This window comes from Alligator sinensis, unplaced genomic scaffold, assembly GCF_000455745.1.
Source record: "Alligator sinensis unplaced genomic scaffold, ASM45574v1 scaffold268_1, whole genome shotgun sequence".
NCBI classification, from domain to species: Eukaryota; Metazoa; Chordata; order Crocodylia; family Alligatoridae; genus Alligator; species Alligator sinensis.
Window position 1 is genome coordinate 240,347 of NW_005841853.1, and position 11,068 is coordinate 251,414.

Here is an 11,068-nt window from a genome sequence, read left to right on the forward strand (position 1 = left end):
CCCCCCCCCCCCCCCTCTTAACAAGGAGGAGGGGAACCCCCAGTTCCTGGATTTGAGCATTGGCTTGGAATGGGTGACAGCGGTTGGTCCAGTCCTAGTGCTGGAGCTGAAGCTGCGCCTGGAGGTACTGTCTGCTTGGGCCTTTTGCATACCTGGGTAGCATAGGGGAGATCACACTATGCCAGTCCACAGGCAGGACACCGGAGGGGCATGCAGGGGAAGGAGTGTGTGGGGGACAGTGCAGCGGCAGGGGAAGGGCTCCGGTTTTGCCTCTAACCTGGGGCTGAGGCCAGAGTGGTACTGGTGCCTGGCTGGGCTGGGGCTGGGGCTGGGGGCAGGGCCAGGGCTAGAGCTGCTGCCCAGGGTAAACAGTGGTGGGGGTGGGGGTGGGAGCAAGTGGCCAAGAGAGATGAGATAACAGGGAGGGGGGCAAGGGGGAATCGGTGGGCAGGGTGCGGGCATCATGCGAGTACAAGTGGCAAGGAGGACAGATGATAGGTTGCAGGCGCCAAGGAGGGGGTCAAGTGACTGAGGGGCCAAGCAGGAAACAAGGGGCAGGGGTCTTTTTCCATGCTGCAGTGGTGCAGGGGAACACATTTAAGACAACCCTCCAATAATTAGACTCTATACATGGAAAATTACGCCACTTATAAATGTCCGTGTATAGAATCTAGTTATTGGGGAGGTCCTCTTCAATTCAAAGTCGTCTTGCATTCAAATTAATATGATAGCTACAACAGTGAATCCACTAATGTATTTGGGTCCCTGATGGGCAAGAATTTACATAAAGGAGACATCAATGGAGATTTTTTCAAGTACAGTCTCAGCATGTATATTATTGAGTATATGAGTATGAAGACTGTATTTACCCCAGTTGGTGGCCCTGGTAGACCCTCACTGAGACATCCCTGCTGTCAGTATGGCATTTGTCACTGACAAGTGTGCAGTGTGTCTACATCTGGAAACTTTGATTTCTTGGAAATCATCTCTGTCACTTGGGTTAACAGTCTAAGAGGAATTTTGGGGAATCCATGACTCCTCCCTCTCGCTCATCTCTTCCATCTAGGAAGTGTCAACGTATGGCTGAACTTACTCTATCACACACCTAGGACCCATTTTTTTTTCTTCTCATACCGATAGACCATTCACATTCTCCTTGCCTTGACTGCTATAGTTTTTCCTCCTTCAGCCTCTTCGACAAGCGTTGGTTCAATTTAATCTGAACAACATGCAGTTGCTGAAATATTTTTTGCTTGTTCATATGATCCTGTCAATCCCCATCCTTTGAATATTTTTACTTGTCTCCTCCCTTTCTACCAAATCAAGTTGAAGATGATGTCTCCTTCAAAACCTTTCAAAACTTTTTCCTTCACCGCTTCTTGGTTTTTGTTTAATCACAGTGCTCTTCAACTCAATCATTAGGCCATCAGTTAGTGACACAAATCACTATTAAAAAGGGACAGTTTATAGCCCTCTACTATTGAAGTGCAGTTAGTAAAAATTGGAGAGTGGCATTGTCTCTTCCTTCTTAAGCCGTATTTTGATTTCTATATTTTTCTTCCAGAATGCCCCCATACAACATTTGCAGAGCTTAGGGCCTTTCTTTTGAGTCTTTACCATAGCTTACATTGTGGTGATATGTAAACCTCCATTAACTCCTTTCTTTCTTTATTTCAGGGACGAGAGGGTGCACAGATTGAACCCTGGGAAGATGCTGACTACCATCTTTACAAAGTCACAGATAGATTTGGTTTTCTACAGTAAGTTCCTAATTTGAAAAGGAAAGGTGATACAAAGATTTCCACTGCTTGCTTGTATCTTTTATTGCATGTCTGTCTGGTGATTGCATGCCTATCTGGTGAAAGTATCGATTGCTGCTATTAATAGAACTGCTGCAAATTTAATTTTAAATGGTCTTGCCCTGGGCTTTTTATTCCTAGCTTTTTTTAATTCCATGATTGAAATTGATCTATAATAAATAGGTAATAGAAAAGGCTTGAAGTATTTTATTTAGGTGTGGCAATTTAAAGGAGATACTTCAGCTGCATTATAATTTATTTTGAATTGTATATAAAATAAATAGTATAGGTAAAATAAACGCTTAAAAGTTGCAAAGAACAAATGTTTGAAGTCCCAGAGAAAGAAGCTTCTTTCTATTTGTGTATCATCTTAAGTAAAAAAAAAAAAAAAAAAAAAAAAAAAAAAAAAAAAAAAGCAAATACCATGTAATTCTACATTTATAAAAGACAAAGATCTAGGTCCTGCAAAGAGATGTCTGTGATTAACATTATGCTTTGAGTAGACCCATTTAAAATTGAGATGCTTCATCATATATAAAACTAAGCCCATGAATACATCATTGGAGGGTTGAAGCCTAAAATTGGCTAAACAGTTAGGACAAACCAGAATCTATTATGCATATATCTCCAGGTGCTTCTGTGTTTCAATATAGATTTGATCACAACTTGTTTGTCAAACAATAAATACATCATTAAATTCTGTCCAGAATATGTGATGTTGCAAGTAAAGACCACTAGAATAAAGGAGGTATGAAGGGAGGCAGCATCGACTTTATGTAGGTGATCTTAACTGTGCTATTTTCCAACTCTCTTTGGTAGTTATTTTTAATGACATCTGTTTCTATAGTGAAGCCTTTCTAATGATTTAATTGACTGTTGGATCAAGCTATAAATATGTTCTGAATATCTGCATGCGTCTTCAGTGGAGTTGCTTTACTTCCTTAAGACATTCTAGATTGGTTTAATGATATGTTTTGAGGAGACTTACAGATACTGAATTAACGTAGAATGATTTGCTGGGATTCACTAACTTAACTCCATTCTGACTGACTGTTTGGTTTTATTAAATATTTATCTATCGGAGTTGAGAGAAGCTTAGAAGTTGGGAAGTCCAGAATGGTCTCTGACTGATGAAGAAATGACTTTTATGATGCCTAACAAAAATATGCTAATACTAATCTTTTTTTTTAACTTCTGCTAGCCTTTGTTGTGATTTTGCCATATGGTGTTAATTAGCTGTCAGATTTCATCTGTGGAATGGTTTCACTTCATTAGTGAGTGTATTGATTCTTGTGCATATGATTTGTAAACTGTATTGGAGTCCTCTGGGATGAAAGACTCTATATCTTGTAGACTACAGTTTTTACTATGCAGATATTTTGGATGTGAAGGAGGCAAATTAAATACTGGCAGTACAGGGGGGAATTATTTCCTATTGTTTCCTAAGACCCGGTTCAGAGATCATAGAAGACACTGGAAAGGTTCTCATTGATTTCAGTGGGAGCCGAGTCAAGTCCTTAAAAGAGTTGCAAACAGATTCTGCACTTAGGTATTAGTTATTCTACTTCTGTTAGTTGATTTTTTTTTTTTTTTTTTTTAATGCTTGCTATTTGAATTAACATCCTTCCTTGACTAACCTCTGAGTACTGCTCACTCCCCTCATTTTTATTGTATCTTTTTTTCTCTTCTGTTACTCTGTGTTTGGGGAACTCAGCTTCTGTGAACCGTGGCGTTTAGTGCTGTAGAGTAGATCTGTGCTGTGGTCACAGAAATGCTTCTCAGCAGGGTAAATTAGCTTGTGCTGCGCTCTGTAGTGATGCAGCTAAACTTCCAAGAAGACTGGTACCCAATATGAGTAGCTTAAAGCTACCGCTGATATCTCTCTACAGCACATTCACTGCTTTGATGCTGAAGTGTAGAAATGCCCTTAATCACTGTATCATGTTTCCTTTCCACTGTGGATGTTTACTACTGGAACTTGATACTGTATAACATGGGTTGCCAGCCTATGGCACGAATGGCATGGGCAGCCTCTGTGTGGCACATGACGGATGTGGGAGGAGATGAGCAGCACAACAGCTGATAGGGCAGGAAGCAGGGTATTGGGTAGGCAGAGCAGAATGGGGAATAGAAAGCAGCAGCAGAGCAGAGGGAGATAATTGGAGTGGTACTCGGAGAGGGTGCAAGGCTAATTTGTGGCATGACTGCCAAAAAAAGGTTGGCCCCCATTGCTGTATAGGCAGCTCAATAGGATGCAAAGTAAATGACTTATAACACGCTGCATAAATTACCCAAGTATTTGGAAACTAGAGCCCCTCACTTTATCTATCCACTAGTGCACTGAGCTGCATTTCATTGTGAGTGAGAGTTCATAAATATTTATTTATTTACCCTCATCTGTGGGTATCATCAGGGCAGTTTCATGATTCTTGACTCTTAATTCATTCCAGATCATTTCTTTTACATTATTCTTAACTGTGAAATACTTCTTAATAGTAGAAATTTACTTACAGCAGGAATATCACACTCCTCTTTTAGAAAAGTCAGTTTAGGCTGCACTATACATCTTGAATTATGGTGAGGACATGATCTGTTCTCTAATAGTGAGGCTGCAAAACATCATTTTGCTGAAGAATTGAGCTCCCAGTTACCTGTGACAGCACCTGCACTGCACTTCTCTTGTTAGTGTATTTATTAATCTGAAGTTTATCACAAGCCAGAAATGTGTGAGTAGCATAAAACTATATGTAATATAATGTAAGGCATAAGAATTGATTTGTTATTTATTTTTCTGAAAGCCCTCATTTTAAGATGGAAAATTCTGTAGCAGTTAAGTTGGTAGCTGATGGAGTGCATCACAGAGCGCAGGGATTTTTTTTACGAAAGTAGATCCCATGTGAAAGTACAGTGGGGCTTGATTATCATCCATCCTTTTTCATACTCCCACTCACCACAAGGCTGCAATCCTGTTGGTAACATCCATTGCTGACTCTGTGGACATATGCCACTGCTGAGTTCACTGATGATAGTGCCCAAAAGATGAGCTTGGGTTGGTTGTGCACATGAGCTGCATGGACCAGCACATGAGCTATGGCCAGACCAGTGAGAATAAAAAAAACAAAAAACAAAAAGGGATAGAGAAGTCAAAGGGACCAACTATCTTACCTGGGAGCCTCTTATTATGTGGCTCTTTGACTGTGTTATGAACTCCTGATTTCAACAAATGATATTCCCAGTATCAAATCTTATTTGACTGGAATGTAGGCAGCTTGTAGGGCATGCTCAAAGCATCTCTGTGTCTGAGAAATGCAGGACTGCTACTTGGAGCTCTGTGCATGACATTATTGGTTAGGACCACGTTGGTGATTTTCAGTCAGGGTGCTATTATACCCCGGGGTGTCTTGAGATCCTTTCAAGGATGACATGGGGTGCCACACAGTGTTAGCAGTGTTAAGTTTACCAACATGATCCATAAGATAAATCCAGAAGTTTCAGACAGATGCATGGCTGTAGTCTGTTTGAGTTCTTTGCAACAGAAAAACGTCTCTGTTATTTTTCTTCAGGTAAAAAAGAGTGAAACTGAGAGCCAGGACTTTCCAAGGGGTGCTTTGAGTCTATCCAGGGCTGCCTCGAGTCTACAAAGGTTGAGAACCAGAGTTGTATGTGCTCTATATCTGTTTTGATTCCAGTGAGATCCAGGGTGTTCCTACAGTTAATTTAGTACAGTGGCCACCAACCAGTGGATTTTGATCCACTGGTAGATCTCAGAGCCTCTTGCAATACATCTTGGAGCCTCTTGGAGTCGATCCGAGGCTGGGGTGGGGGGCTGAGTGCCTGCATGCATGCACCCCAGTCCACCATGTCAGTTCGTGGGGGAGGGAAGGGGGGTGGGGGCTAGATCGAGGTCCCTGCGGTGAAGGGCAGTAAGTTGCAGGAGCAGGGTTAAGCTGAGTGGGGTTCCAGCCGGATGAGACTTACCTGATGGGGAGGTGCACCCCTAAATAATTTTTTCTCCCTCTGTCTCGATCTGCCTCCCCCGCCTTCCTTCTCCACAGACATACCTGCTGGGCAGGGGGGTAGGAGGGGGTGGCAGCTGTGCATGGTAGATCTTGGGTTGCTTTTAAATGCCAAAGGTGATTTCCTACTTAAAAAGGTTGGAGACCACTGATGCAGTATGACTCCTATGCCATCTGCTGCCCTCTTGGGAGATTAACACTAGTATGGCCTGCATGGATGGAAACTCCAAAAAGAATGAAGTTACTCACTTCACAGTATATGATCTCTCCTTTTAGTTCCCATAGCCATCCTCATCTTCCCCCTCATTTACTTGCTGCTGTGGAGCCATACAAACTGTGATTCTGGATGGTGAAGGAGCTGGGCTCTTCCTTGGGGACGAGGGATTGGGGTCAGGATATGCGGAACAAAGATGGACACTGCTGGTCACAGATTCTAACTCTGGTGCTGGATTGCATATGTACAAATGGGAGATTCGCGAGGACAGAACAGCTCAGAAAACCCTGTTTTCTGTAAGGAAAGCAGTGACTTTCTTCCTTTGGCTTTATTACGGTATGGACAAAGGTACATTTGGAGCATTTTCAATAGGGGAGGAGGAATTGTTGGTCTGGCCTTGCAGCAGCTGTTGCCTTGTAACGGTTACATGCCCACAAGTGGGGAGCAAAAACAAGAGTAGCCAAACTGCTCCAGTTTTAACTTCATCCTGCAGTTGTGCTTCAAGCTGGAGCAGTTGTGCCACATTCGCATTACTCCCAGCTTGTGCACACTTAACCATTACGACAGAACAGCTGCTGCACTACTGAACAGCAGCTTCCCCTTCGCTTTTGAAACCCCTCCAAGTATACATTTGTTCAGTGCCCTAAATTAAGTTTAGTATATGGCTATTTAAATGTTCCCAAACTTTTCATTGTTGGCCTTGGCTCTGTGGAGCTTATCTTGTGGACACTTCACCCATTTGCAGTTGCCTAGTAGTTCTTCAGCAATTACTTATGGGATAAGTCAGTTTAGGAAAGGGTTTGATTGAGCTTTCTTGGCCGGCCTCCCACTCATGCCATTAGAGCCAGGACTCCATGCTTAATATTTTAGCTGATTTGTTAATGTATTTTAGCAGCTGGAAGTAAGGAGAGCTAGAATCATGTCATCAGCCAACAAGCAATTGCTCTGAAGGTCACCAGTGATCCTTGGAACATTTTTAGACTCTGATTTTGCATCCTACCATTCCTGTAGTAGCTAGAAGAATGTTTGAATTTTTTTTAAAGACTTACCTATAAACGGGCAAATTGTAAGTTGTTTAAAACTGGCTATATTCCTTTACTGTTTGGCTTCAGACTTTTAATGCTTCACGGAGTGAGGGCTTGTTTTTAAGGAGCCAGCGTTTTTTTATAAATAAACTAACATTTTACATAGGTGTTAGCTTGAACACCTTTGAGCACTTTTTAAAAGATTTTTATTTGTGAATTGGAACACGTTTTCTGTTTTGTTACCTAAATAGAGCTTTGTTAGCCAGTTATTGTTAAAAACTACAGTAAAGGAATGTTAGTCCAGAGTAACTAAGCATTTAGATATTCAAGAAATGCTCAAATTAAAGATGAATAGTCCACTACCACCCTATGGTACTCAAATAATGGTGTATTACCTATTCCCCAGCCTCTTCTACATGCATAACAACTTCTGTAAAAATTCTTTTCCACTTGCATGCTTATGTCCTTGCATGTTCCTGTAAATCCTGCAAGTCCAAGCCTACATGTCCTATGTTTCCATGTGTTTTCCATTTATTTGTAAACTTGTGCATGCTCCAAGAACTTAGAGCAGATACAGAAGCAGCAGCCCTGCTTGGCCCTGAAGGTCAGTGGCATAGGATTACAGAAGGTAGCATCTCCATTTCATAATCTTCAGGCTATTCAGAGAACTAGCGAGAATCAAGGACTAATATAAATACAGCAGAATAAGCAGCTTCCTTGGGTGGTATGGAGATACAGCCCCTGGCCCTTTGTAGGGAAGTCAGGACAGCACAAAGGGACTCTTCCTTGGTCAGTGCAGTGGTTCAGCATGCTGTGGAAACATAGAGGCAAGAGACTGTGCTCCTCCATGTTACAATCCCCAGATCACTGAAGGACTTGCTCATTAGCCACCATCACTCATCAACAGAATGCCAGTATGTTGATTCATAGTAGAAGTGATATCTTTTATTAGACCAACAAGATTTTTGCAAAAATATTTTTGACACATGGAAGATGATGAATTTTAGCTGATTTAAAAAAAAAAATGAAATCTTCATAATTTCCCAAGCATGAAGGAATTTTGACCACCTGTAACCTGAGATACTGCCCCTGCCTTTGCTTAAGGTAATCTGTATTGCCACAGAGCCTCACAAGAGAGATGAGAGACACCTACCAGCCAAGAACGGTCTGCCCAGAGGAGTCAGTAGTCCATCTGTTTACTCCTCTGTGAAATCCTATGAAATATGGACTTTCATTTCTACCAAGGAGAACTTTTACAGTCTTTTTTCCGATGCCTGATGAAGGGCATTTGTGCCAGAAAGTGTGCAATTAAAGAATGTTTTTTGCAAATATCTTGTTGGTCTAATAAAAGATACCACCTCTACTATGAGTCCTGATTGCTTTTTCCTCTAGACCAGGGGTTCCCTAAGTTTTTATGCTATGGCCTGGCAAACCGCGGCCCAGCAGTCACAGCTGACCGCAGCCGGAATTTGTGGCCAGAAGACGGGTAAGGGTACCCCCACCCCTGGGCGGGAGTGTGGGCCAAGCCCTGCGCTGCTGTGGGCCCTGCAGAAAGAGCCGCGGCCTCTCCACCCGGCTCTGGGGGGCCGTGGTTTGCCGATCCATGGCCACTTCTGGTCTGGCAGCTGACTGTGCTGCGGACTGGCAGCCGGCCTGGGGATTGAGACCCCCTGCTCTAGACCAATATGGCTACAAATTGGATACCTGACAATATGTTGATTGGCGCTTACAATTTTAATAACTCGTCAGGTGTACAATGAGTAAGTGACAGCTATCACAAACTCTTCACCTGGTTCCTTTTTAACCAGCTGTTGAGAGAATGTGTACATTAATAATTATTCTGCAGGCTTGTGTATATTTGTCTCATCTCTCTCAATGTCATATTTATTTATTTATATTTGATGTCTATGTGTTTAGCTCTGTCACATATCATAATGTATAATAGTTGCCTCTGTGAGAAAAAACCTCTTGAAGGCCATTCCTATACATTCCTCTTCAAATAAAAATCAATTGTTTGGAATTCTGAGAGAGATGTTTTGGAAAGGGCTGTCTGTACTATGAACTCCCCCACCTTACTATTAGCCAAAAAAAAAAATATATACATAGGTATAGATATAGATATATATGTATAGTAGTAATATGACATTTTGCAGAGCGCATTATGTCAGTGTAGTTTTTAAAAAGAAAGTTAAAAAATGAATGTACTGCATGTAATAAGAAATAACTACAAAATGATGTACTGTAATCTGTCTTTTAAATTATTTTTTCTCCTTCCATGACCCACTTGGTGAAACCATTGTTCTATAGTCCTCTTTATAAATAACATAGGATTATACATTGTAAAGAGCATAGACATCTGTATGTGTTAAGTAGAAGGCACACTTTAAGCAGTGTATATGATTAGAGAAATGTGCACTAGCCAATTTCAGGGGTTTTAACACAGCTGTATTTTTTTCCACCCATGCCCTATGAATGTTTTTCAGGCAATATTGACAAGTGTTCTTTGAGTGATTGAGTCTAAACCTATCTTTGATTACTTTGTCTCCTGAGGGGAATCTGAATGTGCATGAATGCACTGATTGGAGCATTGACACTGTGGGACCAGAATGTGGGAGTTGAGCATTTTTAGGACTTGATTCTGCACCATGTTTATTCCCCAGTTTAAAAAAAACAGAACTGTATGGTCAAATACCTGCCCAGTGCTGTTGGAATATAGAAATGTGGCTTCTTTGTGGTTCTGAGGTCCTTAAAAAGAAGAAAAAAAGGGCCAGGTCATCAAGTGGTGTAAATCAATGTATCTCTAATTATTTTAGTGGAGCTGCATCGATTTACATCAGCTGAGAAGTGTGGCTGGTAGTTTTATTCTTTATATCCTAAGACTCTGTTAAAATACTGAACATGAATTCAGGATAGTTTGCTAATGCTCAAGATTATTGCATTGCCTGGGGCATGTATCGGGCAGCAGAGATCAGTACTTTTCCCCTTGCTGAGGAATGGATACTTACCTGTTCTTTTTCTGTCACATTGTATTCTTTAAATGTTTTGAATTTTTATTAGCTGTGTAATGCATTTTTGCAGCATGGGGCAAAAATGAAAATAATGAAGCAAATAAATGGATTTCAATCAAGAGCTGTTAGATACTCCATTACATGTCATAAAATGAAGCCATTGATTTTTTTTTCCCCCCCCCCCCTATATAGCTTTAGCAGGGAGCACTTTGATAGGCATAAACTTGTGGGAGTTTTTTTCTATTGGGATTTTGTGTTTTATGTGCACATGTGGCTTTTGGGGTTTGTCCCTCTTTTTCATTTCATAGATGTTAGGGTCGGAAGGGACCTCAATAGATCATCGAGTCCGACCCCCTGCATATGCAGGAAAGAGTGCTGGGTCTAGATGACCCCAGCTAGATACTCATCTAACCTCCTCTTGAAGACCCCCAGGGTAGGGGAGAGCACCACCTCCCTTGGGAGCCCGTTCCAGACCTTGGCCACTCTAACTGTGAAGAAGTTCTTCCTAATGTCCAATCTAAATCTGCTCTCTGCTAGCTTGTGGCCATTATTTCTTGTAACCCCCGGGGGCGCCTTGGTGAATAAATACTCACCAATTCCCTTCTGTGCCCCCGTGATGAACTTATAGGCAGCCACAAGGTCGCCTCTCAACCTTCTCTTGCGGAGGCTGAAAAGGTCCAGTTTCTCTAGTCTCTCCTCGTAGGGCTTAGTCTGCAGGCCCTTAACCATACGAGTGGCCCTTCTCTGAACCCTCTCCAGGTTATCCACATCCCTCTTGAAGTGCGGCACCCAAAATTGCATGCGGTATTCCAACTGCGGTCTGACCAGCACCCAATAGAGGGGAAGTATGCCCTCCTTGGATCTATTCGTCATGCATCTGCTGATGCACGATAAAGTGCCATTGGCTTTTCTGATGGCTTCGTCACACTGCCGACTCATGTTCATCTTGGAGTCCACTAGGACTCCAAGATCCCTTTCCACTTCCGTGCCACCCAGCAGGTCATTT

At 42.0% G+C, this 11,068-nt stretch overlaps 1 protein-coding gene across 2 annotated transcripts in view; it reads left to right on the forward strand.

Annotated features, from left to right (window-relative positions):
• Positions 1 to 11,068, forward strand: part of USP6NL (USP6 N-terminal like) — a 142,511-nt gene that overhangs the window by 30,538 nt on the left and 100,905 nt on the right. For both annotated transcript variants that reach the window (XM_025213041.1, XM_006016309.3), the window contains exon 3: positions 1,678 to 1,760. In XM_025213041.1, the coding sequence (XP_025068826.1) occupies positions 1,678 to 1,760 (83 nt within the window). The remainder of the gene's footprint in view (positions 1 to 1,677; positions 1,761 to 11,068) is intronic.